This window comes from Cetorhinus maximus, chromosome 11 (genome assembly GCF_964194155.1).
Source record: "Cetorhinus maximus chromosome 11, sCetMax3.hap1.1, whole genome shotgun sequence".
Lineage (NCBI taxonomy): Eukaryota > Metazoa > Chordata > Chondrichthyes > Lamniformes > Cetorhinidae > Cetorhinus > Cetorhinus maximus.
The window spans coordinates 110,184,619-110,212,509 of record NC_135889.1 but is presented as its reverse complement, the minus strand read 5'-3'; the positions used below and the strand labels follow the sequence as shown (position 1 = coordinate 110,212,509).

Below are 27,891 nucleotides of genomic sequence, written 5' to 3'. Positions count from 1 at the left end.
TCTCTCTCTCTCTATCTCTGACCCCTTTTTTCTCTCTCTCTGGCCTCTTCTCTCTCTCCCTCTCTCTCTCTGGCCTCCCTGTCTCTCAATGGCCCCTCTCTCTCCCTCTAGCACCCCACTGGCCTCTCTCCCTTTCTCTCTCTCTCCCACCCTGACCACTTTCTCTCTCTCTCTCTCACCTCACTTTCTTTTTCTCTCTTTGACACCTTTCTCTCTTTTTCTTTTTCTCTTTCTTACTGACCCATTTCTCTCTCTCTCTCTTGCCTCTTTCTTTCTTTCTTTCTTTCTTTCTTTCTTTCTTTCTTTCTTTCTTTCTTTCTGTCTTTCTTTCTTTCTTTCTGTCTTTCTGTCTTTCTGTCTTGTCTTGTCTTGTCTTGTCTTGTCTTGTCTTGTCTTGTCTTGTCTTTCTGTCTTTCTTTCTCTCTATCTATCTCTGGCCCCTTTCTCTCTCTCCACCTCTCTATCTCTGACCCCTTTTTCTCTCTCTCTGGCCTCTTCTCTCTCTCTCTGGTTCCTTTCTTTCTCTCTCTCTCTCCCCACCTCTCTATGTCTGACCCTTTTCTCTCTCTTTCTCACTGACCCATTTTTCTCTCTCTCTCTGACCCATTTCTCTCTCTCTCTCTTGCCTCTTTCTTTCTTTCTTTCTTTCTTTCTTTCTTTCTTTCTTTCTTTCTGTCTTTCTTTCTTTCTTTCTTTCTTTCTGTCTTTCTTTCTTTCTTTCTTTCTTTCTTTCTTTCTTTCTTTCTTTCTTTCTTTCTTTCTGTCTTTCTTTCTGTCTTTCTGTTTCTTTCTTTCTCTCTCTCTCTATCTCTGACCCCTTTTTTCTCTCTCTCTGGCCTCTTCTCTCTCTCCCTCTCTCTCTCTGGCCTCCCTGTCTCTCAATGGCCCCTCTCTCTCCCTCTAGCACCCCACTGGCCTCTCTCCCTTTCTCTCTCTCTCCCACCCTGACCACTTTCTCTCTCTCTCTCTCACCTCACTTTCTTTTTCTCTCTTTGACACCTTTCTCTCTTTTTCTTTTTCTCTTTCTTACTGACCCATTTCTCTCTCTCTCTCTTGCCTCTTTCTTTCTTTCTTTCTTTCTTTCTTTCTTTCTTTCTTTCTTTCTTTCTGTCTTTCTTTCTTTCTTTCTTTCTTTCTTTCTTTCTTTCTTTCTTTCTTTCTTTCTTTCTTTCTTTCTTTCTTTCTTTCTTTCTTTCTTTCTTTCTTTCTTTCTTTCTGTCTTTCTGTCTTTCTGTCTTTCTGTCTTTCTGTCTTTCTGTCTTGTCTTGTCTTGTCTTGTCTTGTCTTGTCTTGTCTTGTCTTGTCTTTCTTTCTGTCTTTCTTTCTCTCTATCTATCTCTGGCCCCTTTCTCTCTCTCCACCTCTCTATCTCTGACCCCTTTTTCTCTCTCTCTGGCCTCTTCTCTCTCTCTCTGGTTCCTTTCTTTCTCTCTCTCTCTCCCCACCTCTCTATGTCTGACCCTTTTCTCTCTCTTTCTCACTGACCCATTTTTCTCTCTCTCTCTGACCCCTTTCTCTCTCTCTCTGACCTCCCCCTTTTGCCTCTCTCTCCCCCTCTTTCTCTTGCTCTCCTCTCTTTCTCTCGCGCTCTCTGACCTCTAGCGCTCACGCTCTCGCACTCAGACCCCTTTCTATCTCTCTGGCCCCTTTCTCTCTCTCTCTCTGGCCTAATGCCCCCTCTCTCTCTGGCCCTTTCTCTCTCTCTCTCTCTCTCTGGCCTCCTTTCCCTCCCTCTCTCTCTGGCCCCCTTCCTCTCTCGCTCTCTCTCTCTGGCCCATTTCTCTCTCTCTGGCCCATTTCTCTCTCTCTGGCCCCTTTCTCTCACTCTCTCACTCTCTCTCACTCTCGCTCTGGCACCCTTTCTCTCTCTCTCTCTCTCTCTCTCTCTCTCTATCGCCGACCCCTTTCTCTCTCGCTCTCCCTGTCGCCGACCCTTTTCTGTCTCGCTCTCCCTCTCTCTCTGACCCTTTCTCTCTCTCTCTGGCCCATTTCCCTCTCTCTCTCTCTGGCCCCTTTCTCTCTCCCCCTCTCTCTCTCTCTCTCTCTTTTTATCAAGCGGACCCCTTTCTCTCTTGCTCTCCCGCTCACCTCCTTTTCTCGCTCTCTCTCGCTCTCTGGCCCCCTTTCTCTCTCTCACTCTCTCGCTCTGGCCCCCGTCCCCCTCTCTCTCTCTCTCGCCCCTTCTCTCTCTCTCTCGCCCCCTTTCTCTCTCTCTCTCGCCCCCTTTCTCTCTCTCTCTCACCCCCTTTCTCTCTCTCTCTCGCCCCCTTTCTCTCTCTCTCTCGCCCCCTTTCTCGCTCTCTCTTGCCCCCTTTCTCTCTCTCTCTCTCTCTTTCTCTTTCTCTGGGCCCTTTCTCTCTTTCTCTCTCTCACTGATGACCCCTCTCACTCTCCCTCTCTGACCTCTTTCTCTCTCTCTCTTTGGCTCCCCTCTCTCTCTCTCCCCCTCTCCCTCCCACTCTCTCTGCCTCCCTCCCTCTGGCCCCTTTCTCTCTCTCTCTCTGCCCCCTTTCTCTCTCTCCTCTCTCGCTGGTTCCTTTCTTTCTCTCTCTCTCTCTCTGGGCTCTTTCTCTCTCTTGGATGACCCCTTTCTCTCTCTCCCTCTCTGACCTCTTTCTCTCTCCCTCTCTCCCTCTCTGACCTCTTTCTCTCTCAACCCTTTCTATCTCTCGTTCTAGCCTCTCTCTCTGGCCTCTCTCCCTCTCTCTCTGACCCCTTTCTCCCTCTCTCTCTGACCCCTTTTCATTTCTCTCAACTCTTTCTCTCTCTCATCCCTTTCTTTCTCCCTCTTGCCCTCTCTCTCTGACCCCTTTTCTCACCCTCTCTCTCTGACCCTTTTCTCGCCCTCTCTCCGACCCCTCTCGCCGCCCCCTCTCTCGCCGCCCCCTCTCTCGCCGCCCCCTCTCTCGCCGCCCCCTCTCTCGCCGCCCCCTCTCTCGCCGCCCCCTCTCTCGCCTCCCCCTCTCTCGCCGACCCCTCTCTCGCCGACCCCTCGCCTGCCCCTTCCTCGCCCTAAGATGACTCAAAAAGTTCTTCATTTTTTTCCCAATTTTGTAGATTAGTCAATTATTCTTGTTCAAACAAACTTTTCAAATCCAAAGTGGAAAGCAAATATTCTCCACTCACCGAAATTTGCAGCAACTTTCATCTTAATGTGCATTTGTTGTCATGGGTCAAAGGCCGAGCACAGAAGAAACTAAGCCTGAGGGGATCACCAGTCAATCATGGCTGTCGTGGCCTCACATAATCGAAGATCTCCAAAGGCATTAGCAGGAAGTACTTTGTTTGTCTATGTGCGCCAGTGGTTGTACTTCTCTGTTTTGGAGTAGTTCTGTTTTTATTGTAAAATCCAGTCAAGCTCTAAGACGTTTTTGAAGGATGTTGGGGGGATTCCCAAGTTAAAATGTTGGACAATACTGGAACAGCTAACTGCCTTCATTTCCTCGGGACGATCCAGGCGCTTCCCAACCAGTTAATTACTTTTGAAATTTAGTCACTTATTGAAGCAAACATAATGGCCCTATAGACAGCAATGAGATAAATAATCAGTTTATCTCTCCTGTTGGGGACTATTGAGGGATGACTATTGGCAAGGCCATGCAATCTTTTGCACCACCTATTTAAGAAAAGGGAACTTCAGATTCAAACCTCTTCTGAAAAAATGGCACTTCTGCCAAAGCACTTCAGTGTTGCTTGAAATTTCAGGCTAGGTTATGTGCCCAGGTCTTGGCTTGGGGCTTAAGGTATGAACACCTGACTCAGACATGACAGATAATGCTAATATACAATAAAATAATAATGTAATCAAAAATATAATGAAGGGCCTTGTTTATTATGCTTAGAAAAAATAATTGTCCTGGTTGATTCTGAGGTTTCTTTTGTGGAAGAAGGAAATTACAATCATGAAAAATCATCTTTTCAGTTCCACATCTAGCTAGTTCTGTTATCTCTGTAAAGTTTGTACCTTTCATATCTTATAAAAAAGACCAGGATTTTACCATGACCTGCTTGATTCCATATTTGTCCTTTACTGAATTAATACAGTTTATTGATATACTTTGATCATTACTGACTATATTTGAGCAAATAAAAGTCAACTGTGGCAGGCATATTGTCTTGTTAAATATAAAATAGTGTAATAAAGTGTATGATTTTGTTTTTTAAATGTATTATCAGAATCATTAGTCCAGTGTAGCTCAAATGCATCTATTTTTATTTACTTAATTTAGTTAATATGTTTTACTGTTTTCTGTGAAGACATTTCAAAAGAAATGAATGACTACCTAAGTGTTTCCTTTTCTGTACTAAATTCCCCTTAAAGAAAACTACTTCTGGTGTAAGTGTTTGGATGGAAATATTCACCTTTCAGCTGCCTTGGCCCTGAGCTTTAGAATTCCCTCTCTAAATCTCTCTGCCTCCCCATCTATCTCCCCTTTTTAGACTTTCCTAAAACCTACCTCTTAGACCCCTCTAATATCACCTTCCTTGTCAAGGTGCCAGTTTCTTCTGACGGCACTACTGTGAAATGTCTTGGGGTGTTTTCCTCTCTTAAAATATACTGTTTTTACAGATCGTGATCACCAAATTCAGACAGTGGGTGAGCTGGTAATTATGGTGCAAGTTCAAAACTTAAGTGTTTATGGAAGTTCTGGAATACTTGCAGTGTTTACCAATATTTTGGAGCATAAAACAATAACTTGGAATAACACCTGGGAAGGGAAGTGGTAAAGGCAAAAAGAAAGGAGAGACTTGGAGAGGAAAGGAATTTTATACAGCATTTTTCACCACAGAGTTTAGCTGATTATTGGCATATTTTCCATGTGACAGTGGAAATGGCAGTGCAGACAGAACCATGGTGGTCAGAAAAACCACGGCTGAGAACAGCTCACTAATGCAATGTGGTTAAGTTTTCTGCGAAATTTCCAAATTGCACAGGAAATCCGTCAAACCAGTTTGAGTGTGGGTGGGACCCATAAGTTAAAACTGTTGAGATATTTTCCCTTCAGTTGTTAGAAAATACATAACAAACTACAGCGTACCTTTTGTTTCCGATAGCGGTATTCTAATTTGAAAAGAACTAGATTAAATGCATTTAATATGTGTGCATTGCAGGTAAAAATTATAGTCTAAATATACAAATCTAGCTCAATGAAGGAGATGAGTAGGCAGGTGGAGGTGTGCATTTTCAGCATATGATTTTCTGTTTACCGTACTGTGGGAAAACTAGTATAAATGCATAAATGTTCAGAGTATCTGCTTGGAACACTGTCTAATGTCTGAAAGGGAACAAGTTATGGGGAAGAGAATGTGGACAGTGAGGCGGTGGGAACATAATGAATTGTTTTACTGCTTTGTTTTACGTAAATTAGTGTTCTCGTTTAAAGTTGTTCAGTTTACAACAAAAATGATAATTAATGGCTGCTTGGTTTGAAGCTTTATAAGATGAGGATTATGTATTTAATAACTCAGTAATCACCAGTGGTTATTCATGTTGTAGAGGTATTGCTGCTCACTGTATATTGTTGTTTTAAGCTGTGTTCATTGAAGATATAGAAGATTAGAGGGATCGTATTTAAAGCAATGTACATTTACTTTACCATGTAGCTTTAGGCCTGTCTTTATATGCAAGATCTACATTTGTTGTCTCAACATAGTGTCAAGACCTAATTGATGATATTCCCTCATTAAGCCTCACTTTTTAAAAAAATTGTCTTTTTTCCCCTTTTAATGATTCAGATCACCCAGTAAGCCATTAACGAGAAAGATGATGAGCGGGATGGACTGGGAATCGGTAAGCAGGAATTCACTGTCAGATGACCGACTTGAAACACAAAGTCTCCCTTCACGCTCTCCCCCTGGAACTCCAAATCAGTGAGTAACAAATGCAAGCTTTTATTTAAGGGGCAGAATTAAGGGGGAGATTTTAATAGTGCCATTTATATTGCAAATATTTTTGTCCCCTTTATTATTTGCCTTTGTCAGCATCTTGTTCATTCTATCACTCCCCAACTAAATGGCTTCATTGGAATAAAGTTTTAAAAAGAGATTATGTTGGGAGGGAAAGATGAATCATGTAATCATAACTGAATCCCAACTTTTTGTAAGAACATAAAAAAATAGGAGGAGGATTTGTCTATACAGCCCATTAAGCCTGTGGGGACATTTCCCCACATTATACTCTATCTGCCATCTTGTTGTCTGCTTATTTAACTTCTCTATCTCTTTGCAGCCTCTGTATCCTCCTCACAGTTTGCATTCCCACCTAGCTTTGCGTTGTCAGAGAACTTAGATACATTACTCTGTTTCTTCAATAAATCATTGATATAGATTGTAAACAGCTGGGGCCCCAGCTCTAATCCATGCAACACACCGGTAGTCATAGCCTTTCAACTTGAAAATGCCCCATTTATCCCTACTGTCTGCTTCTTGTCTGTCAATCAACCCTCTATCCATTCTAGTATATCATCTCCAAATCCATGAGTCCTTAATTTTAATAACCTTTGTATGGTACCTTACCCAATGGCTTTTGGAAATCTCCATTCAGTATGATCATGGCTAATCTTGGACTTCAACTCCACTTTCCTGCATGTTTTTCATTTCCCTTGATTCCCTAAGAGACCAAACATCTGTCTATCTCAGCCTTAAATATATTCAATGACAGAGCATCAACAACCATTTGGGGTAGAGAATTCCAGAGATTCACAACCCTTTGAGAGACAAAAATTTTTCTGTATCTTAGTCCTAAATGATTGGCCCCTTATCCTGAAACTGTGGTCCCTTGTTCTATTTTCCCAGCCAGAGGAAACAAGGTCTCAGCATCTACCCTGTCAAACCCGTTCATAATCTTGAAGATTTCAATGAGATTACCTCTCATCTTCTAAACTGCAGAGAATATTAGGCCCAAATTACTCAGCTTTTCATCATTGAATAACCTGTCATCCCAGGGGCCGATCCAGTGAACCTTCGGTGCTCTGCCTCCAATATATTCTTCCTTAAGTATGGAGACCAAAATACACACTATGCCAGGTGTGATCTCACCGAAGCCATTACAATTGTAGCAAGACTTTTTTGTTCTTGTACTCCAACCTCCTTGCAGTAAGTAAAGGTTAACATTCCATTTGCTTTCTTAATTGATTAACATACCTGCATGCTAACTTTCTGTGTTTTTTGTATTTTTATTTATTTATTTATTTTTTAAAATTTGTTTTTTGAGTGCATCCAAGTCTCTCTCAATACTTACAAGTTTTATATCTTCTAAAAAGTATTAGGCTACTGTATTCTTACAACCAAAATGCCACCTCGTTGCCCACTTATTTAACCTGTCTGTATCTCTTTGCAGCCTTTTTGTGTCCTCCTCACAGCTTGCATTCCCACCTACCTTTGTGTCATCAACAAACTTAGATACGTCACTCTGTTTCTTCATCTAAGTCATTAATGTAGATCGTAAATAGCTGCAGCACTCCAGTAATCGCAGCCTGTCAACTTGAAAATGCCCCATTTATCCCTACTCTGCTTCCTGTCTGTCAGTCAGTCCTCTATCCAGTCTAATATAGCATCCCCAAATCTTGCCTATTAACCTTTGTGTGGTACCTTATGCCTTTTGGAAGTCTAGGTATACTACATCTACTGGTTCCCCTTTATCTCCCCTACTAGTTACATTCTCAAAAAACTCTAATACAAACTCTACAACTCTAAGTCAAACACTATTTCCCTTTTGTAAAACCATGTTGATTTGTTCTAATCATACTGTGCTTTTCTTAAGTGCTTTAAGAGTTCCTTAATAATAGATTCCAGCACTTTTCCTATGACTAATGTAAGACTAATTGGCCTATAGTTCCTTGTTTTCTCTCTCCCTCCTATATTGAGCAGTGGTGTTAATTTGCTAACTTCTAATCTGCTGGAAACATTCCAGAATCCATGGAATTTTGGAAAAAAATAACCAGCGCATCCACTATCTCTGCAGCTATCTCTTTTAGAACCCTAGGATGTAGGCCATGAGGTCTAGGGGATTTTTTGAATTTTCACCCCTTGAGTTTCTCCCAGTTTTTTTCTCTGCTGATATTAATTATCTTAATTTTCTCACACTTTTAAGCCCCTAAGTTACCCTCTATTTCTGGTATATAAAAATTGTTTGTAAGAGCTCCCACCAGTCTTTTCTGACCCTTGTTATTCCTAATCTCCATCCATACCGATTCTACTTCCTGGTTTTCTGAGCCAAGATCCTTTCTCACTAATGTCCTTATGTCCTCCTTTATTATCAGGGCTATCCCTCCTTTTCCATTCTGTCTGTCTTTTCAAAATGTGTACACCCTGAAATATTTATTTCCCAACCTTTGTCACCTTCTAAACATGTTTCTGTAATCGTGATTGGATCTAAACCATTGGTCTATCCTTGTGCCACCAACTCATCCATCTTATTGCAGATGGCCTGCGCATTCATTTAAAGTGACTTCGATTTTATTTTTCTACTGTGAAGATAGGCACAGAATATTTGTTCAATGTTTCTGCCACTTCCTCATTCCCCTTGAAAATTTCTCCTGTCTCTGCTTAAAGGGACCAATGTTTACTTTAGCTACTCTCTTTTTATATACTTGTAAAAGCTCTTACAATCTATTTTTATGCTCCTGGCTAGTTTACTCTCATTCTATTTTTTCCTTTTTATCGAGTTTTTAGTGGCTCTTTTCTGGTTTCTAAAGGACTCCCAATCCTTAGACTTAATACTATTCTTTGCAACATTATAAGCTTTTAATTGAATGTGACCCTTAACCTCCCTAAGTAAGTCACGGATGGATCCTTCTTGATGAGTTTTTGTTCTCAATGAAATGTATTTTTCTTGAACATTTTGAATTGCTTCTTTAAATGTTTCCCTCTTTATTCACTGTCATACCTGTTGGTCTATTTATACAATCAACTTTATCCAGTCCTCCCCTCGTACCTATGTAATTGGCTTTAAGTTTCTTGTTTGTGATTGAGTATGCCGTTTCAAATTTAATATGGAATCCAGTCGTATTATGATCACTGTTTCCCCGTGGATCTTTTACTATGACATTACTCATTAACTCTGTCTCATTGCACAATACTAGATATGGAATAGCATTATCCCAGTTAATTCCACAATGTTTTGTTCCAGGAAGCTGTCATTAAAGCATTCTACAATTTCATCTTCGAGACCACCTTTGCCAATTTGAATGGTCCAGTCTATATGAAGATTAAAGTCCCCCACAACTATTACATTGCCTTTGTTATAAGCTCCAATAATTCCATGGTTAATGTTCTGTCCAACAGTATAACTACAGTTTGGGGGCCTATAAACAACTACCACTAGTGTTTTCTGACCCTTGTTTTTCCGAATCTGCATCCATACCAATTCTACTTCTTGGTTTCCTGAGCCAAGATCCTTTCTCACTAATGCCCTCCTTTATTATCAGGGCTACCCCTCTTCCTTTTCCATTCTACCTGTCTTTTCAAAACCTGAGTACCCTGAAATATTTATTTCCCAACCTTGGTCACTTTCTCACTATGTTTCTGTAATGGCGATCAGATCTAAAACAATGGACTATCGTTGTGCCACCAGTTCATCTATGCAGATGGTCTGCGCATTCATATAAAGTGACTTGGATTTTTTTTTACTACTATTCCTTGCATGAATCTTACTCTGATGCGCTATTACCAGTGAACTCCCTGTCCTTTTCTCTCCCACTCAGCTTGTCTTTATCTATCTTGATATCCTTTCTATTGCCTCAACTTATAGCTCTGGATTTCTCTCTTCACCAGAACTTTCTTCCCCCTCTTTAGGTTATTTTTGTACGTTCTGCCCCTTCCCGTCACAGTCAGGTTACTGTTGCCTTGTCCTTTCTCTTTAACTTTCCAAATCTCCCATCACGTGAACCCGTCCCCAACTATTTAGCTTAAAACCCTCCCTACAGCCCGAGTTATACAACTCACCAGGAAACTGGTGCCAGCTGATTCAGGTGAAGACCGCTCAACGGTACAGCTCTCTCTTTCCGCAGGATTGTTGCTGTTGCATCATGAATCAAAAACAATTTTTCTAGACCAGTCTTTGAGCCACACATTGAACTTTCTGATCTTGTTAACCCTACACCAATTTGCTTGTGACTCAGGTAATAATCCAAAGATTATTACCTTTGTGGCTCTGCATTTTAATTTAGCCCTTAGCTGATCAATATTCTCTTAGCAGAACCTCTTTCTTAGTCCTACCTATGTCATTGGCACTCATGTGAACCACGACAAACTGGATCCTGTCCCTCCCACTGGGAGTTCCTCTCAGCCTGGAGGAGATGTCCTTTAACCCTGACACCATGCAGGCAATACAGCCTTCAGCGCTCATACTCTTGGCTGCAGAGAACAGTATCTGTTCCCCAAATTATATTGTCCACTACTGCAATTACACTCCATTCTGCTCCCCTGTCTCGAATGGCTCCTTGCACCACGGTGCTGTTGTCAATTTGCTCATCCTCCTTATTGAACAATTGCAGGGTGTGAGGCTCCTCCATTGCAACCTTCTGGGTCCTCAGATCTGCTTCACCGGCAGCCACACCCTCCTGTCCCTGATCATGGACCAAATCAGAAATACCTAGCCTAAGGGTTGTGACTACCTCCTGGAACAAAGTGTCTTCCTCCCTCTCTGATGTACCACAGTATCCGAAGCTCAGACTTCAGCCCATCAACTCTGAACTGAAGTTTCTCGAGCTGCAGACACTTAACTACAGACGTGGTTGCTGTGGATCAGACTGGTGTCCACCAGATCCCACGTACTACAGCTGCAATTCATCACCTGCCCTACCATCTCTATTGTGTTTTATTTAACTAATTAGGTTTCAAGTTTAGAAATACCACTCAACTGTTATCTGTAATTATATTAGGTAGTTTAACTAGTTAAGCTATAAACTTATATCTCCCCAGCACTGGTTTAAACTGCTGCGCCCATTCAGAGATAAAATCTTAAAACTCACCAACCAATTACCTACTTGTCTACCTAGTCAATGCCTTTGAACATTAACCAGCTACTGAAGACCAAAAAAAAGCTATAAAAAGCAGCACATGAACTCTGTACTCCCTTATAGAAAAAATGTAAAGAAGTTTTCCAGTTGTATTTATGACTATTCACTATTGCACTCCCACTGCCAATTCATATTTCTTGTATTCATTCATGGAATGTGGGCATCGCTGGCTAGGCCAGCATTTATTGCCAATCCCTAATTACCCTTGTTCAGAGGGCATTTAAGAGTCAACCAAATTGCTGTGGTTCTGGAGTCACATGTCCCTAAAGGATGTTAGTGAACCAGTTGGGCTTTTACACCAATCAACAATGGTTCCATGGTCATCAATAGACTTTTAATTCCAGATTTTTATTGAATTGAAATTCCACCATCTGCCATGGCTGGATTTGAACCCCGGTCTCCAGGGTCTCTGGATCGCTAGTCCAGCGACAATACCACTATGCCATCACCTCCCCGATATTGAGAATATTAACCCTTTCTGTTGAAAACATAACCACTTGGCTTTATTTCTGGTGAAAGCTCAGCACCACCTTCTCAAGGGAACTAGGGATGGGCAATAAATGCTTGCTGAGCCAGCGAAGCCCACATCCCATGAATGAAAAAAAAACATTCTGTATACTACAGCAGGTCTTTAGTTAGATTATTTTAATTTTCAGCAAACCCTAGGCCTCAACATGGGCAGATGCATGAAAGAATGGTTAGCATAGTGCAGCTCTGTAGAGTATGGATACTTTCACATGTATACTCTTTGTTGAATTAATTTTCATAAGAAATAGGAACAGGAATAGACCATTCAGTCCCTCGAGCCTGCTCCGCCATTCAATAAGATCATGGCTGATCATCCAACTCAATAGCCTGCTCCTGCTTTCTCCCCATATCCTTTGATCCATTTCGCCCCAAGAGCTATATCTAACTCCTTCTTGAAAACATACAATGTTTTGGCCTCAACTACTTTCTGTGTTAGCAAATTCCACAGACTCGCCACCCTCTGGGTGAAGAAATTTCTCCTCATTTCAGTCATAAATGGCCTACCCCATATCCTCAGACTGTGACACTTGGTTCTGGACTCCCTCACCATCAGGAACATCCTTCCTGCATCTACCCTGTCTAGTCCTGTTAGAATTTTATACGTTTCTATGAGATCCCCCCCTCATTCTTCTGAACTCCGGCGAATATAATCCTAACCGACTCAATCTCTCCTCATATGTCAGTCCCGCCATCCTAGGAATCAGTCTGGTAAACCTTCACTGCACTCCCTCTATAGCAAGAACATCCTTCCTCAGAGAAGGAGACCAAAACTGCACATAATATTCCAGGTGTGGTCTCACCAGGGCCCTGTATAATTGCAGCAAGACATCCCTGCTCCTGTGCTAGAATCCTCTCGCTATGAAGGCCAACACACCTTCTTTACCGCCTGCTGCACCTGCTTGCTTACCTTCAGCGATTGGTGTACAAGGTCACCCAGGTCTCGTTGCACATTCCCCTCTCTCAATTTATAGCCAATCAGATAATAATCTAAATTCCTGTTTTTGTTACCAAAGTGGATAACTTCACATTTATCACATTATACTGCATCTGCCATGCATTTGCCCACTCACTCAGCTTGTCCAAATCACACTGAAGCATCTCTGTTATCCCCCTCACAGCTCACCCTCCCACCCAGCTTTGTGTCATTTGCAAATTTGGAGATATTACATTTAGTTCCCTCATCTAAATCATTAATATATATTGTGAATAGCTAGGGCCCCAGCACCGATCCCTGCGGTACCCCACTAGTCACTGCCTGCCATTCGGAAAAAGACCCGTTTATTCCTACTCTGTTTCCTTTCTGCCAACCAGTTTTCTATCCATCTCAATACATTACCCCCAATCCCATGCGCTTTAATTTTACATGCTAACCTCTTATGTGGGACTTTGTCTTTTGAAAAGCCTTTTGAAAGTCCAAATAAACCACACCCACTGGCTCCCCCTCATCAACTCTACTAGTTACATTCTCGAAAAATTCCAGTAAATTTGTCAAGCATGATTTCCTTTTCATAAATCCATGCTGACTCTGTCTGATTCTGCCACTGTTTTCCAAGTGCTCGGCTATTAAATCTTTTATAATGGACTCTAGAATTTTCCCCACTACCGACGTCAGGCTGACTGGTCTATAATTCCCTGTTTTCTCTCTACCTCCCTTTTTAAATAGTGGGGTTACATTATCTACCCTCCAATCTGTAGGAACTGTTCCAGAGTCTCTAGAACCTCGGAGGATGACCACCAATGCATCCACTTTCAATTTCGATTTCCATATTCCCATCTACCCCCGATAACCTTTAATTCCCTTGCCTAACAAGAATCTATCTACCTCTGCCTTGAAAATATTCAATGACCTTGCCTCCGCTGCCTCCTGAGACAGTGTTCCAGTCGCACAACCCTCAGAGAAAAAATTCTCCTCATCTCAGTACTAAAAGGGTGACCCCTAATTTTAAAACAGTGCCCCCTAGCTCTGGACTCACCCACAAGAGGAAACATCCTTTCGACGTCCACCTTGTCAAGGCCTTTCGGGACCTTGTATACTTCAATCAAATCGCCCCTCACTCTTCTTAACTCCAATGGGAACAAGCCCAGTTTGTCCAACCTTTCCTCATAACACAACCCACTCGTTCCAGGTATGAATCTAGTAAACCTCTGAATTGCCTCTAATGCATTTAAATCCTTCCTTAAATAAGGAGACCAAAACTATACATGGTATTCGACAGGCAGTCTCACCAAAGCCCTGTTTCACTGAAGCATAACATCTTTACTTTTATAAAAAATACCTGGAAAAACTCAGCAGGTCTGGCAGCATCGGCGGAGAAGAGTACAGTTGACGTTTCGAGTCCTCATGACCCTTCAACAGAACTTGTACTCTTCTCCGCCGATGCTGCCAGACCGGCTGAGTTTTTCCAGGTATTTTTTATTTTTTGTTTTGGATTTCCAGCATCCGCAGTTTTTTGTTTTTATCCTTACTTTTATGTTCAATCCCTCTCATAATAAAGGATAGCATTCCGTTAGCCTTCTTAATTACTTGCTATACATGCATACTAACTTTTTGTGACTCATATACTAGAACACCTAGATCCCTCTGCACTTCTTTATGCAGGCGTTCTCCATTTGAGTGATGTTCTGCTTTTTTGTTCTCCCTGCCAAAGTGAACAACTTCACATTTTCCCATATTAAACTTCATCTGCCAGATCTTAGCCCACTCACTCAATCTATCTATATCCATCTGCAATCTCCTCTGTCCTCTTCACAGCATACTTTCCTACCTATCTTTGTGTCATCTGGAAATTTAGCTACCATGTATTCATTCCCCTCATCTAAGTCATTGATGTAATTCATAATAAGTTGAGGCCCCAGCACAGACCCTGTGGGACTCCACTCATCACATCCTGCCAATCCAAAAAAGAATTTATGCATACTCTGCTTTCTTCCAGCCAGCCAATCTTCTATCTATGCTAATATGTTAACCCCTACACCATGCACTTTTATTTTCTGTAATAACCTTTTGATATGGCACCTTCAGTTGAGATCTTTGATTAGTATCAATTATTGAGCAATATTTTAGAGTAAGTACTTAATTGTTAGTGCTTATATGACAGATGCAACAAATGTGTTGTGCTGTGACTTAATTGACCATTAATTGCTTGACTCTAAATTATACCTCGCCAGTCATTCAAAGGAGAATTTGATGAGCTCAGCCAAAGTCATTAATAAAAAATAATTGGCACAAGGACAGAATGAAAGTTAATTAAAAAATTTTTGTGTTTACTTAAATTCTAATTTCAGTGCAGTAAATAAATAATTCAAGGCATGACAGAGCTGCTTATACCTGTCGAGTACGCATCCTGTACCATGTGGGGACTCCAGGATGCTACTCACGTCGTGGACAACTACATGTGCAGAAAGTGCCACTAAATGGAAAAACTCGAATGCCGTATCTTGGAACTCGAGGAGCAGCTGGTGTCACTGAGGAGCATTTGCAAGGCTGAGCGCTATATGAATAGCACATTTCAGAAGGTAGTCATCCTGCAATTTATGGAAGTGCAGGCAGAGGGGGACTGTGTGGCTATTAGACAGACTAGACAAGGTACTGCAGCAGACCCCTGAGGACATCCCACTTTCTAACAGATACTCAGTTCTGAGTAGCAAGTAGCAATAGGGGAGAGGGTTCCTCTGGAGAGAGCAGAGAGTGTCATTACCAGAGCATTATGGGTGGCTCAGCTGTGCAGGGAGAGAGGAGAAAAGAGAGGAGAGCAATAGAGGTAGGGGATTCTATAGTTAGGGGAACAGACAGGTGCTGCCGAGGTCGCAGATGTGATACCAGGATGATATGTTGCCTCTCTGGTGCAAGGGTCAAGGATATCACCAAGTGGCTTCAGAACATTCTGGAGGTTGAAGGTACACAGCCAGAGGTCGTGGTTCCATTGGTACCAATGATATAGGTAGAAAAGGGGAAAAGATCCTGCAGGCTGAGTTCAGAGTTAGGAAAGAGATTAGCAAGCAGGACCTTGAAGGTAGTAATCTCCTAATTTCTTCTAAGGCCATGTGCTAGTAAGTATGGAAATAAGAGAATACACCAGATTGATGCGTGGCTGGAGAGATGGTGCAGGAGGGAGGGCTTCAGATTTCTGGGTCATTGGGACCGGTTCTGGGGAAGGTGGGATCTGTACAAGCCAGACAGCCTACACCTGAATAGAACTGGGACGAATGCCTTTGCAGGGAGATTTGCTAGTGTTGTTGAGGAGGGTTTAAAACTAGATTGGCTGGGGGTGGGAGCCTGAGGGCAGATTCGGATAGGACAAATTCAGAGCAGAGGGCGGGAGACAGAGTCATTGGGTGACTCTAAAAGACAGAAGAAGCAAAGATGGAAAGGTTTACAGCACAGCAATTTGGCAATGTTAAAATGTATTTATTTAAATGCAAGGAGTATAGCAAGCAAAGCCGATAGACTTAGAGCACAGATAAACACATGGTAGCATATCATTGCTATAACAGAAACTTGGGTTAAAGAGGGGTAAAAAATTGCAGCTCAACATCCCTGGATATAGGGTTTTCAGGCAGCTAGAGAGAGGGCTAAAAAAGGTAGGGGTGTAGCATTATTGGTTAAAGAATCAATTACAGCTGTGAGGAGGGATGATATACTAAATGAAGCATCAAATGAAGCCGTATGGGTTGAGCTCAGGAATAAAAAGGGGGCAGCCACACTTCTAGGAGTGTACTATAGACCCCCAATAGTGAGAGGGAGATAGAAGAGCAAATATGTAGGTAAATTGAAGTGCAGGAATAATAGGCCAATAATAGTTGGGGATTTCAACTACCCTAATATCAACAGTGTAATAGGCACAGAGGGCACAAAATTCTTGAACTGCATTCAAGGGAACTTTTTTAGCCAACACGCAACAAACCCAATGAGACGGCGTGCAATTCTAAGTTTAGTATTAGGAAATGAAGTTGGGCAAGTGGATGAAGTAGCAGTGAGTGACCATTTTGGAGATAGTGACCATAATAAGGTAAGCTTTAATATAATTATGGAAAAGAATAAGGATAGAACAGGAGTAAAAGTTCTAAATTGGGGAAAGACATATTTTATGAAGCTGAGAGGTGATCTGGAAAATGTGGACTGGTTACAGCTACTTGGAGGGAAATCAGTGACAGACCAGTGGAAGGCATTCAAAAGCGAGATCCTATGGGCACAGTGTATACACGTCCCCACAAAGAAAAAGTTATCTTGAAGCGTACAGGGCAATATAAAGCAGAAAAAGAAAGCTTATCACAGTCACAAAAACTTAACACTGTAGAAAGCCTAGAGGAATATAGAAATTACAGGGGTGAGGTAAAAAAGGTAACTAGGAAAGCAAAGAGAGGACATGGAAACAATATTGGCAGGTAAAATCAAAGAAAACACCAAAATACTTTACGAGTACATTAAGACCAAGAGAATAACTAAAGAAAGGGTAAGGCTGATCAGAGATGTACATGGGAACTTATGCTCTGATGCTGAAGATGTGGGCAGAGCTCTCATTAAGTACTTTGTCTCTGCCTTCACTGAGGAGAAGGATGAAGCAGATATTCTAATAAAAGAGGAATGTGAAATATTGGATACAATAAGCATAGTGAGAGATGATGTACTAGGGGGACTGACAATCTTGAAGGTGGATAAGTCACCAGGGCTGGATGGATTCTATCCCAGACTGTTAAAGAAAGCAAGGGAGGAAATAGCGGATGCTCTGAGGATTATTTTCCACTCCTCACTAGATACAGGCGAGATCCCAAAGGATTGGAGGTCTGTATGCATTGTACCATTATTTAAAAAGCGTGCGAAGGATAGACCAAATAATTACAGGCCGGTTAGTCTGACTTCTCTGGTGGGTAAATTGTTAGAATCAACTCTGAGAAGCAGGATGAACTGCCACTTAGAAAGGAACGGATTATTCAGGGATAGTCAGCATGGTTTTGTTAGGGGAAGGTCGTGTCTTACTAATTTAATCAAATTTTTTGAGGAAGTAACGAGGAGGATTGATGAGGGTAATGCATTGGATGTTGTCTATATGGATTTTAGTAAGGCATTTGACAAGGTCCCACATGGCAGATTGGCCAGAAAAGTAAAAGCCCATGGGATACAGGGGAATGTGACAAGTTAGATTCAAAATTGGCTCAGTGACAGGAAACAAAGGGTAGTGATTGGATGTTTTCATGAATGAAAATGGTTTCCAGTGGTGTTTCACAGGGCTCATTATGGGGTCCCTTGCTGTTTGTATATATTAATGATTTGTACTTAAATGCGGATGGCATGATTGGGAAATTTGCAGATGACATAAAAATTGGCCATGTAGTTGATAGTGAAGAGGATAGCTGTTGTCTTCAGAATTATATCAATGGTTTGATTGTGTGGATGGAAAGTGGCAGATGGAAATCAATCCAGAAAAGTGAGAGGTAATGCATTTGGGGAGGACAAACAGAGCCAGGGAATACACAGTAAATGGGAGGATATTGCGGGAGGTAGAGGAAGTGGAACACCTTGGTGTGCAGGTGGCAGGACAGGTGGATAAGGTGGTAAAGAAAGTGTACGGAATGCTTTCCTTTATTGGACGAGATAGAGGATGCAAAAGCAGGGATGTAATGCTAGAACATTACAAGAAGGGCATAATTGCTCTGGAGCGAGTACAAAGGAAATTTACAAGAATGTTGCCAGGGCTTGAAAATTGCAGCTATGAGGAAAGATTGGATAGGCTGGGGTTATTTTGCTTGGAACTGAGGAAACTGAGGGGTGACCTGTTTGAGGTGTACAAGATTGAGGGGCCTAGATAGAGTAGGCAGTGTTTCCCTGAGCAGAGAGGTCAATTACCAGGGAGCACAGCTTTAAGGTGATTGGTAGAAGGATTAGAGGGGGGCATGAGGAAAAACTTCTTTACCCAGAGGGTGGTGGTGTTTGGAATTCATTGCCTGACTTGGTGGTGGAGGCAGAAACCCTCAGCTCATTTAAAAGGCACCTGGATCTGTACTTAAAGTGCTCTAAGCTGCAAGGCTATGGACCAGGAGGGGAGGCGCTGGCACAGTGACGTCGACCCTAGTATTCCAGAGACCCAGGGTAATGCACTGGGACCTGGTTTTGAATCCCACCACGGCAGATGGTGAAATTTGAATTCAATAAAAATCTGGACTTAAATGTCTGATGATGACCATGAAACCATTGTCAATTGTTGTAAAAAGTCACTAATGTCCTTTACCTGGTCTAACCTATATGTGACTCCAGAGCACTCCCATAGCAATGTGGTTGACTCTTTAGAAAATGCCCTCTGAACAAGGGCAATTAGGCTTGGGCAATAAATGCTGGCCTAGCCAGCGACGCCATCCCATGAACAACTAAAGAAAAACAGGATTTCTTATTCAGCTGGTACAGCTGAATGTCCTCTTTCTGTGCTGTAACTTTTCTGCAGTTCTATGTTTCTAGAGACGCAGGAGTGAGAGTGTCATCATAGAGCAAGTGCTTATGGCATTCTCTTTTGCATTCTAAAAGCCAAGTTGGTTCAATAACAGAAATAGAGGCCAGTGGGAACGACTCGTGTGTGTGCCCTTGTGGTTGAATATTACAAAAAAAGTATTAAAGCATGGAGAAGGGAGGCATTAAATGCCCCAATATGAAGTTTATAGTAGGAAACAACAGAAAAGCAAATACATCATTTGGCTCTTGTTTGCCAGTCAGATTAACACAGTTCATATAATTTTTAGAAAGCCATAAATTGGTAGATTTCCAGAAGTCTGAGCTACCAAATCCAGGTTCAAACTAGTTTTTCGTTGCTAGCTTGCCAGTGATGAAAGTGAAGTCAGCAATATATAGATGCTAACAAAGGCAAAATACTGTGGATACTGGAAGTCTGAAAAAAACAGAAAATGCTGGAAAGGTTCAGCAGGTCAGAAAGAATTTGTGGAGAGAAATGGGTAATGTTTCAGGTCGATGACTTTTATCAGAGTTGGATGCTGACAGTGCAAAGCCCATCCTAGCTTTAATCCCTCATTGGTGCTCTTTTGGTACAGGTTGTGCAGTGTCTTGCCTTTCACCAATGTGTCTATTCTAGCATTTGTTTTCAATAAATAAATTGTGACAGAGATGCTTGTGGCAGCCATGATTTTAGGCTGTTGCTCAAGTTATCAAACCATACCACTATAAATAGGGCACTTTTACCAATGACAGAGTAAAACCTTACATGTACAGAACTGCAATTGGAAGTAACCGTGGTATGTAAATTGACTGTGGCAGTATATGCCAGATTGTGTCCTTTTTATGCAGATTAGTTACTTGATCACTTTTTATTAAGTAGTTAATTCTTGAAGTTGCAACTTTGACAGTAATATACTTCTGCATAGTGTAAACTGATGTGAACATAAAGTTGACGGACTGAAATATCTATAATGCCTGCTGTCGCCCCTCTTTGTCTCGAGGTCCCCCTCCTCTCTTCTCCGTCTCGCGGCCCCCCACCTCTCTTCTCCGTCTCGCGGCCCCCCACCTCTCTTCTCCATCTTGTGGCCCCCCACCTCTCCTCTCCACCTCGCGGCCCACCCACCTCACATTCCCTCCCTTGAACCTGCTCGCTTATGCCCTCCTTGAGCATGGCAAGAGTCATTGGTGTAACTCCAGAATAATTTCCAGTCCATGTCTATAAGAGAGACAGCATAACTTGAAAGGGAAATCCAGTACTTGCTAGACTTGCACATGTAATGATCTCTTGCACAAGGTACTGGAGGATTGATTGCACCCATAGAGCCTGCCAGAGCCTTGAGATGGCAGAAAATCTGTTAAATCCTTAACTGATTTTCATTTTCTTTGTCTTCTATGCTCCCACCTCCTCTGTGCTGCCTAACTCAAAATTGCTTTTGAATGGGTGTAGGATCCAGTAATTTCTTCTAGCAAGTGAAATACAGCTTTTTTTCAGTGCTTTAGATTTGGACTGGGTCATGATTCTATGCAGAGCTTGGCTGAGACCCATATCTACTGGGACTTTATTAATAAGGGAGACATATTGCTTTGAACTTCTACTAAAGGCTTTTTTGCTATTAACTGAAATTAAAATAGTAAATACTCAATACTCAGCACATCAGGCAGCATCTCTGGAGAGAAAACCAGTTAACATTTCAGGTGGAAACCTGGACAGTGGGAAGGGAGTTGGTAAAAGGGCAAATGTTGCATCTGCTGTACTTGCGTCGAAAGGTGGTGTGTGAAGAGCAGGGTTGTTGGGAGTGATTAAGAAGTGGACAGAAGGAACAGACCTGTTCATCTCCTCCTCACCATCCAGGATCCCAAACACTCCTTTCAGGTGAAAGTGATTTATTTGTACTTTAAACTTAGTGTACTGTGTCTGCTGCAGTCTCCGACACATTGTGAAGACCAAATGCAGATTGCGTGACTGCTTTGCAGTTCACTTCATTCAGTCTGCAAGCATGACCCCAAGTTCCAGTAACCTGCTATTTCTATTCTTACTCGCCCCACTCGCACTCTGACCTTTCTAGAGCAGTGCAGGAGACCAAAGACAATGAAACTCAACGTAAGCCAGAGAGACACTACTTCATTTTTGGTTTATGCATTTTACAGCCTTCCAGGCTCAACTTGGAATTCAACGATTTCAGATCATAGCCCTTCCCTCCATTATTTTTCACATGGCAGCTGTTAATGATTCTGCTATTCCCATTTCAACCTCCTGTAGACCCATCTTTTGTTTCTTTACTTGGACCATTGCTATCTCCTTTTACTTTGCATTTGTAATGATCCCAGCTGATGTTCCTACTGGACAAGCCAAATCTCAGGGTGGAACCTGGCTTGATAGACCCTACTAGCAACCACTGAACAGAGTCACAGGAGTCAGTTGATGAACTTTTTTTAAAAGAAAAGAATAACACATTTATTAAACAAGAAAAATGACCTGTATTACAGTACTCCTTCAACCACAACTATACTTCTACAGATATATACAGATTTGTAAGGATAGCACAAGTTACAAAAGCTATCCTTTACTCTCATGTACACAATAAGTACACAATCCATGTAAACCAATAGGTGACCTGAGGTGAGGCACACCACACTCTGAAACTAAGTAATAGATGCCACTCCAAACAGATGCTATGGATTCTCCTCAACTCAATCTAGTCACTTGTAACACCATGAGCCAACTCACCAAACTCCGTCTTTCACACGAGGGCTTCCAATCTCCAGTCTCAAAGGACTCAATTTGGAATCTTCTCCCAAATGACACTTTTTCGCAGACCTTCCACAAGGGCCTACCTCCAGAGTTCAAACTCTCCTTCTGGCCTTCCTCTCTCCTGGATCGCCACGTGCATTCAAACTTTCTTCCATGCACTCTCTCTCACTGACTCAGCCGTGCCAACAGAACACCACTGCTTCATATGCCCATAGTAAAGAATTGCAGACTTTCGACTGTCCCCTTGGAACTTCCAGCTTTTCGCACGCCTATATTGCTTTCAGTCTACATCCTGCAGCTTTTTCCCTTTAAGCTTTGAGCCTTCCTCTCTGCTCCTTACTTTCATTTCCACAGAACAGGACTTTGCCCAAATTCCTATCCTTGTCCTTTGACTGGACTGTCCTCTTGGGACCTTTCATGTTCCATTCCCCTGAATTTGGGGACTTTCTTCTTTAGTTCCTGGAACCTGCTGTTGCAGTTCCTTCTCTTGTGTCTAGCTTCTGGCAGCTGGTTTCAACTTTAGTTTGGGACTTGCTATCTGTCCCTCTACTGCCCACCCTCTCTGGAATCCTGGCTTCAACTGAATCTAGTTTTCTCTGTCTCTGTGGGCCCCTCTCTCTGGAACCCTGTTGCTTGGCAACAGCGCAGTTTTTTTTTTGAAGCTTGTGTTTGTTTTAACTTGCTTCAAGAGTCATAAAATCTTCATTAAAATGCAGGCATCTTTTAAAGTGCAACTAAAACTCCACTTCTCCTTTTCCTAACACACAAATACAGAAGTACAAATCAAACTTAAACATCAAAGATATACCTTATTCTTAACACACCCAAATACATATACAACTTAGTTAAACTATCTCTCTTTCCTAACACACTATCATCCCTTTTGTTGTTTAATTTCTCTGCCTTCTACTCTATCATTGACCTTCCTTTTTGTTCTTTTCACCTCGTTCCCTTTCCCTGCCTCTGTGCCTGTCTGTTACATCTCTAACTTTCTCCAGTTGTAACAAAAGGTTTGACTTGAAAGTTTAACCATTTCTTCCTCCACAGATTCTCACTGACCTGAATATTTCCAGCAATTTCTCTTTTTTTGATTTCCAACATCTGTAGTATTTTTCCTTTGTGCCTCATATTAACTGATCCAGTGGAAACCAGCATTGTTGTCTGGTCAATGGAAATATTGCTGATATCCAATTGTGATCAGTCTTTTTTTTTCCAGATGTAATCCTACACTTCATAGCCAAATTTGGGACCAGTTTTTCGTAAATTCTACGTGAGTTGTAGCTGCATGCCTTCTCATCATTCAGACATGCCCTTTCTAGCTTATTTTAGTTTAATCAATTCTAGTTGACTCTCCATGTGTCTTTCTCAGGTAGTACCGTAGCTTTCTCATTCTGAATTATTTACTTTGTTCCTCTTTCCTGTTTCATTTCTGCTTTTGTGAAAGTTTATTAAATAGCAAATGAGTAAGAAAATAAAGGTAGAAACATAATTGCCCTGGATTTTGTGATTAAAAACAACAGATGTTATCAGCGCTAGCTATTTTAAAATGCTAATTGGACAGCAATTTAAGTGCACATGCACAGTTAAGTGTGGAAATCTGGAATTTACAGTCAGAGTTGTCCTTCTCCAAAATATTGACTGTATTTACCAAGAAACTCCCCATTGAAATCTATACTTCCTGGTTCAGACTCTTCATCCTTCAGCAATCTGATCAGTTTAGGAGATGCACAGTAGCTTGCCCTGTGCACGAATGTCTTGATTGCATATAAAGAACTCATTGTTGAAGTGGATCACTAATCAAGTGGAGCATAAATGCCAGCATGAACTGCTTGGGCTGAATGGCCTTTTTCTATGCTGTATGTTCTATGTTACCACCAAGTTCCATTGCAAAAGCCTGTAAAAGGCCTGTGGGCAAGTATAAATGTAAAGAACCCCTGGCACCATGAGTTCGCCACTGACCACGATATCTGAGCCAATATAAAAACAAAAATTGCTGGAAAAGCTCAGCAGGTCTGACAGCATCTGTGGAGAGAAATGAATGAAGAAGAGTCACCTGGACTTGAAACGTTAACTCTTTCTCTCCACAGATGCTGTCAGACCTGCGGAGTGTTTCCAACAATTTTTGTTTTTGTTTCAGATTTCCAGCATCCGCAGTACTTTGCTTTTATCTGAGCCAATATACTTTGCCAGCTCCAGACGGAAATAATAAATAGTTTGCAACTCCAGTGTAAAAACAATACAATTTATTTAATCAAATACCCCTGCAAACAGTGTCCAGAAGCAGTTGTTTAAATGTATGTTTAATTCAAAAGGCTGCCAATCAGTGATTTGACTCCTTCCTAGAGCAAACCAACCATTCATTATCATATTGTATCAACGTAAACTGGAGCATGATTTCTGTGACTGAAGCTGGGTTTTCTTTAAAGAAATTACCCATGCATGTGATAATTAAAGGAACCAATACTTAATCTAAAACCTTAATTGATTAGTTATCTATATTTGGTGCATGTACTCATTAAATATAGGAAAGATACTGACTTGGAATTGAGCCCGTGTTACAGACAACAAAATAATTTCTGTACTTCAGTGATAAAGTTCCTGAGCGTAATGTGCGTGTGGTGTGTGTGTATGTGTGTGTGTGTAAGATAATGCTATTGTCGTCATAATTCAGAAAGGGAATTTTGTGATGTGTTGTGTGGCACCAAGGATCCTTAGAACATCTCCTAGTCCTATACTTGTGTGGATAGCAATTAATTGCTGTAGATGAACCGAGTAGACCATTCAACTGTGCCTTGTTAAGAATGGAGTGTACTTGGGAAAACTTTTTTGTCGATGGGGAGATAGATATTTATAGAAATTTTTTCAAATATTTTCTCCTGTCTTTGATTTCTGTCAGCTGTGGACTGTTTCCCAGCCCAGTAATTTTGAAAAGGCAGTATACTTTCCAAAGTATTTGATTCAGCCATGAGGGGCAGCCAGCAAGATGTGTCCATTTTGGTTTTGTCTTGGCATCCTACCCTACTGACTGAAAAGAAAATTATGGTTTGGAATGAGAAGACCACCACCTAGCATCTAGAATAAAATCATAATACTCTGGATGCTGGAAATATGAAATAAAAACAGAAAATGCTGGAAAAACTCAGCAGGTCTGATAGCATCTGCGAAAAGAGAAACAGCAAATGTTTTAAGTCAGCACAATTCTTCTTCAGAGCTAAAGAGAAGTAAAAATGTGGTGGAATTTATACTGTTTGGAGCGGGGGCAGGTGGAGCAGGAAAAGCAGGATAGAAGGTCAGCAATAGGTGGGGGCTATGGAGAGATTTACAAAGATGTCATGGGTACAAGTCAAAGGGAGTGTTCATAGTAGTGGTGAAGACTAAAAGAGGTGCTGATAATGGCATAAAGGTAAGAAAGCAGAATATGTTAATAGCATAACAAGGGTCAGCACTGTGAAAGAGCAACAGAGAACAAGTAACAGATGGCCTTTTGAGGGGGGTGGAGTTGGCGGGAGGGGTAAAAGGATTTTGAAAAGGGGGATTTAAAAAGGGATAAAACAATGAATGAAAATAAGTAAATAAAAACTTTTTTTAAAGGATTTATAAAGGGGTGGACATGAACTCTCTCTTTTATCTTCATCCCTTTTTAAAAATGTATTTTTATTTTTTATTTACTTTCACTTTCTTTCATTCATTGTTTTATCCCCCTTGTTTTTATTGCCTGTTTTAATTTTGTTCATTCACGGGATGTGGGCTTCACTGACTGGGCCAGCATTTATTGCCCATCCCTAGCTGCCATTGAGAAGGTGATAGTGGGCTGTCTTCATGAACCGCTGCAGTGCATGTGGTGTAGGTACACCCACAGTGCTGTTAGGAAGGGAGTTCCACGATTTTTACCCAGCGACAGTTAAGAAACGGCGATATATTTCCAAGTCAGGATGGTGAGTGACTTGGAGGAGAATTTCCAGGTGGTGGTGCTCCCATCTATCTGCTGCCCTTGTTCTTCTAGATGGTAGTAGTTGTGGGTTTGGAAGGTGCTATCTAAGGAGCCTTGATGAATTCCTGCAGTGCACCTTGTCGATGGTACACACTGCTGCTACTGTGCATCGGTGGTGGAGAGCGTGAATGTTTGTAGTTGTGGTGCCAAACAAGCGGGCTTCTTGACCTGGATGGTGTCGAGCTTCTTGAGTGTTGTGGGAGCTGCACTAATCCAGGCAAGTGGGGAATATTCCATCACACTCCTGACTTGTGCCTTGTAGATGGCCTTCTAGGTGGTGGACAGGCTTTGGGGAGTCAGGAGGTGAGTTACTCGTCGCAGGATTCCTAGCCTCTGACCTGCTCTTGTAGCCACAGTATTTGTATATCTGGTCCAGTTCTGTTTCTGGTCAATGGTAACCCCCAGGATATTGGTAGTGGGGGATTCAGTGATGGTAATGCCATTGTATTTCAAGGGGCGATGGTTAGATTCCCTCTTGTTGGAGATGGTCATTGCTTGGCACTTGTGTGGTGCGAATGTTACTTGCCACTTGTCAGTCCAAGCCTGGATATTGTCCAGGTCTTGCTGCATTTGGACATGGACTGTTTCAGTATCTGAAGAGTTGTGAATGATTGCGCAATCAGCAACAAACATCCCCATTTCTGACGTTATGATGGAAGGAAGGTCATTGATGAAACAGCTGAAGATGGTTGGGCTGAGGACATTACCCTGAAGAACTCCTGCAGTGATGTCCTTGAGCTGAGATGAATGACCTCCAACAGCCACAACCATCTCCCTTTGTTCTAGGTATGACTCCAACCAGTGGAGAGTTTTCCCCCTGATTCCCATTAACTCCAGTTTTGCTAGGGCTCCTCGATGCCACACTTGGACAAATGTGGCCTTGTTGTCAAGGGCAGTCACTCTCACCTCACCTTGGGAGTTCAGCTCTCCTGTCCATGTTTGACCCAAGGCTGTAATGAGGTTAGAAGCTGAGTGCTCTCGGTGGAACCCAAACTGAGCAGGTTATTGCTAAGCAAGTGCCGCTTGATAGCACTGTGTTGATGGCCCCTTCCATCACTTCACTGATGATTGAGAGTAACTGATGGCGCAATATTTGGCCGGGATGGATTTGCCTGCTTTTTGTGTACAGGACACACTTGGGTAATTTTCAACATAGCTGGGTAGATGCCAGTGTTGTAGCTGTACTGGAGCAGCTTGGCTATCCCTTGTTTTTATCCCCCCTCCCCTGTTTTTACCATCTTCCTCTCCCCCCCACCCCCCAAAAGAGCCACCTGTCACTTGTTCTATGTTGTTTTTTCCAGAGCGCTGACCCCTGTTCTGCTGCTAACACATTCTGCTTTCTTACCTTTATGCCACCATCAGCACCATTTTAGTCTTCACCACTACCATTAACATTCCCTTTGTCACGTGCCCATGACATCTTTGTCAATCTCTCCTTAGCCACCACCTATCACTGACCTATCCTGCTTTACCTGCTCCACCCTTACCCCACCCCCCCAAAAAAGTATAAATTCCATCACATTTCTTCTCTTTAGCTTTGAAGAAGAGTTGTGCTGACTCTCAACATTAGTTCTGTTTCTCTCTCCATAGGTGCTGTCAGACCTGCTGAGTTTTTGCAGCATTTTCTGTTTTTTACCAGCTAGCATCTTTCTGATTCTGCCTTTTCTTTTCCAAATCCACTAGTATTCAGACCAATGGCCAATGATCAGATGTCAGGATAATGACAGGAAGGATGGTGTGTGCGCCTCCATGTCCATGCCTGCCTGTTGTGTGTCTGTGTCGTATACTACAAAATATAGAGCTTGGCAGCGTTTCTTTTTTCTTGTCTATGGATTGCATGCTGTCATTTCAAATTTATGTGCAAAAGTCCAGTCTCCTCTATCGTATCCCACTGAGAGAGATCAACATGTATAATTACCCAATGCCAAATAGTTGTTAGAATGGAACCCAAACTGTCAAATTGCACCTTCAATATAATTCATATTTCTTCTTGCACTGTCACTCCATTTCTTGGTTTTGAAAGGATGTCTTGACAACGTGTTCTTAATGTCCAGCAAGGTCTCGCAGTTCTAACGAGGCATGCTATTATGCGCAAACAAATCAGCAAATCACTGATGGAACACATCACATGAGCCATTTCCACTATTATGTCAATGAGTAG

The 27,891-nt window shown here is 42.0% G+C and overlaps 1 protein-coding gene across 4 annotated transcripts in view; it reads left to right on the top strand.

Annotated features, from left to right (window-relative positions):
- ptpn4a (protein tyrosine phosphatase non-receptor type 4a) overlaps window positions 1-27,891 on the top strand; it is a 237,294-nt gene that overhangs the window by 150,187 nt on the left and 59,216 nt on the right. For 3 of the 4 annotated variants that reach the window (XR_013578008.1, XM_078552590.1, XM_078552591.1), the window contains exons 14-15: window positions 5,737-5,871; window positions 22,956-23,009. Coding sequence is in view for 3 of the 4 variants with exons in the window: in XM_078552590.1 (XP_078408716.1) it covers window positions 5,737-5,871; window positions 22,956-23,009 (189 nt within the window). In the remaining variant the exon portion in view is untranslated. The remainder of the gene's footprint in view (window positions 1-5,736; window positions 5,872-22,955; window positions 23,010-27,891) is intronic. The other variant, XM_078552592.1, reaches the window with a different exon arrangement.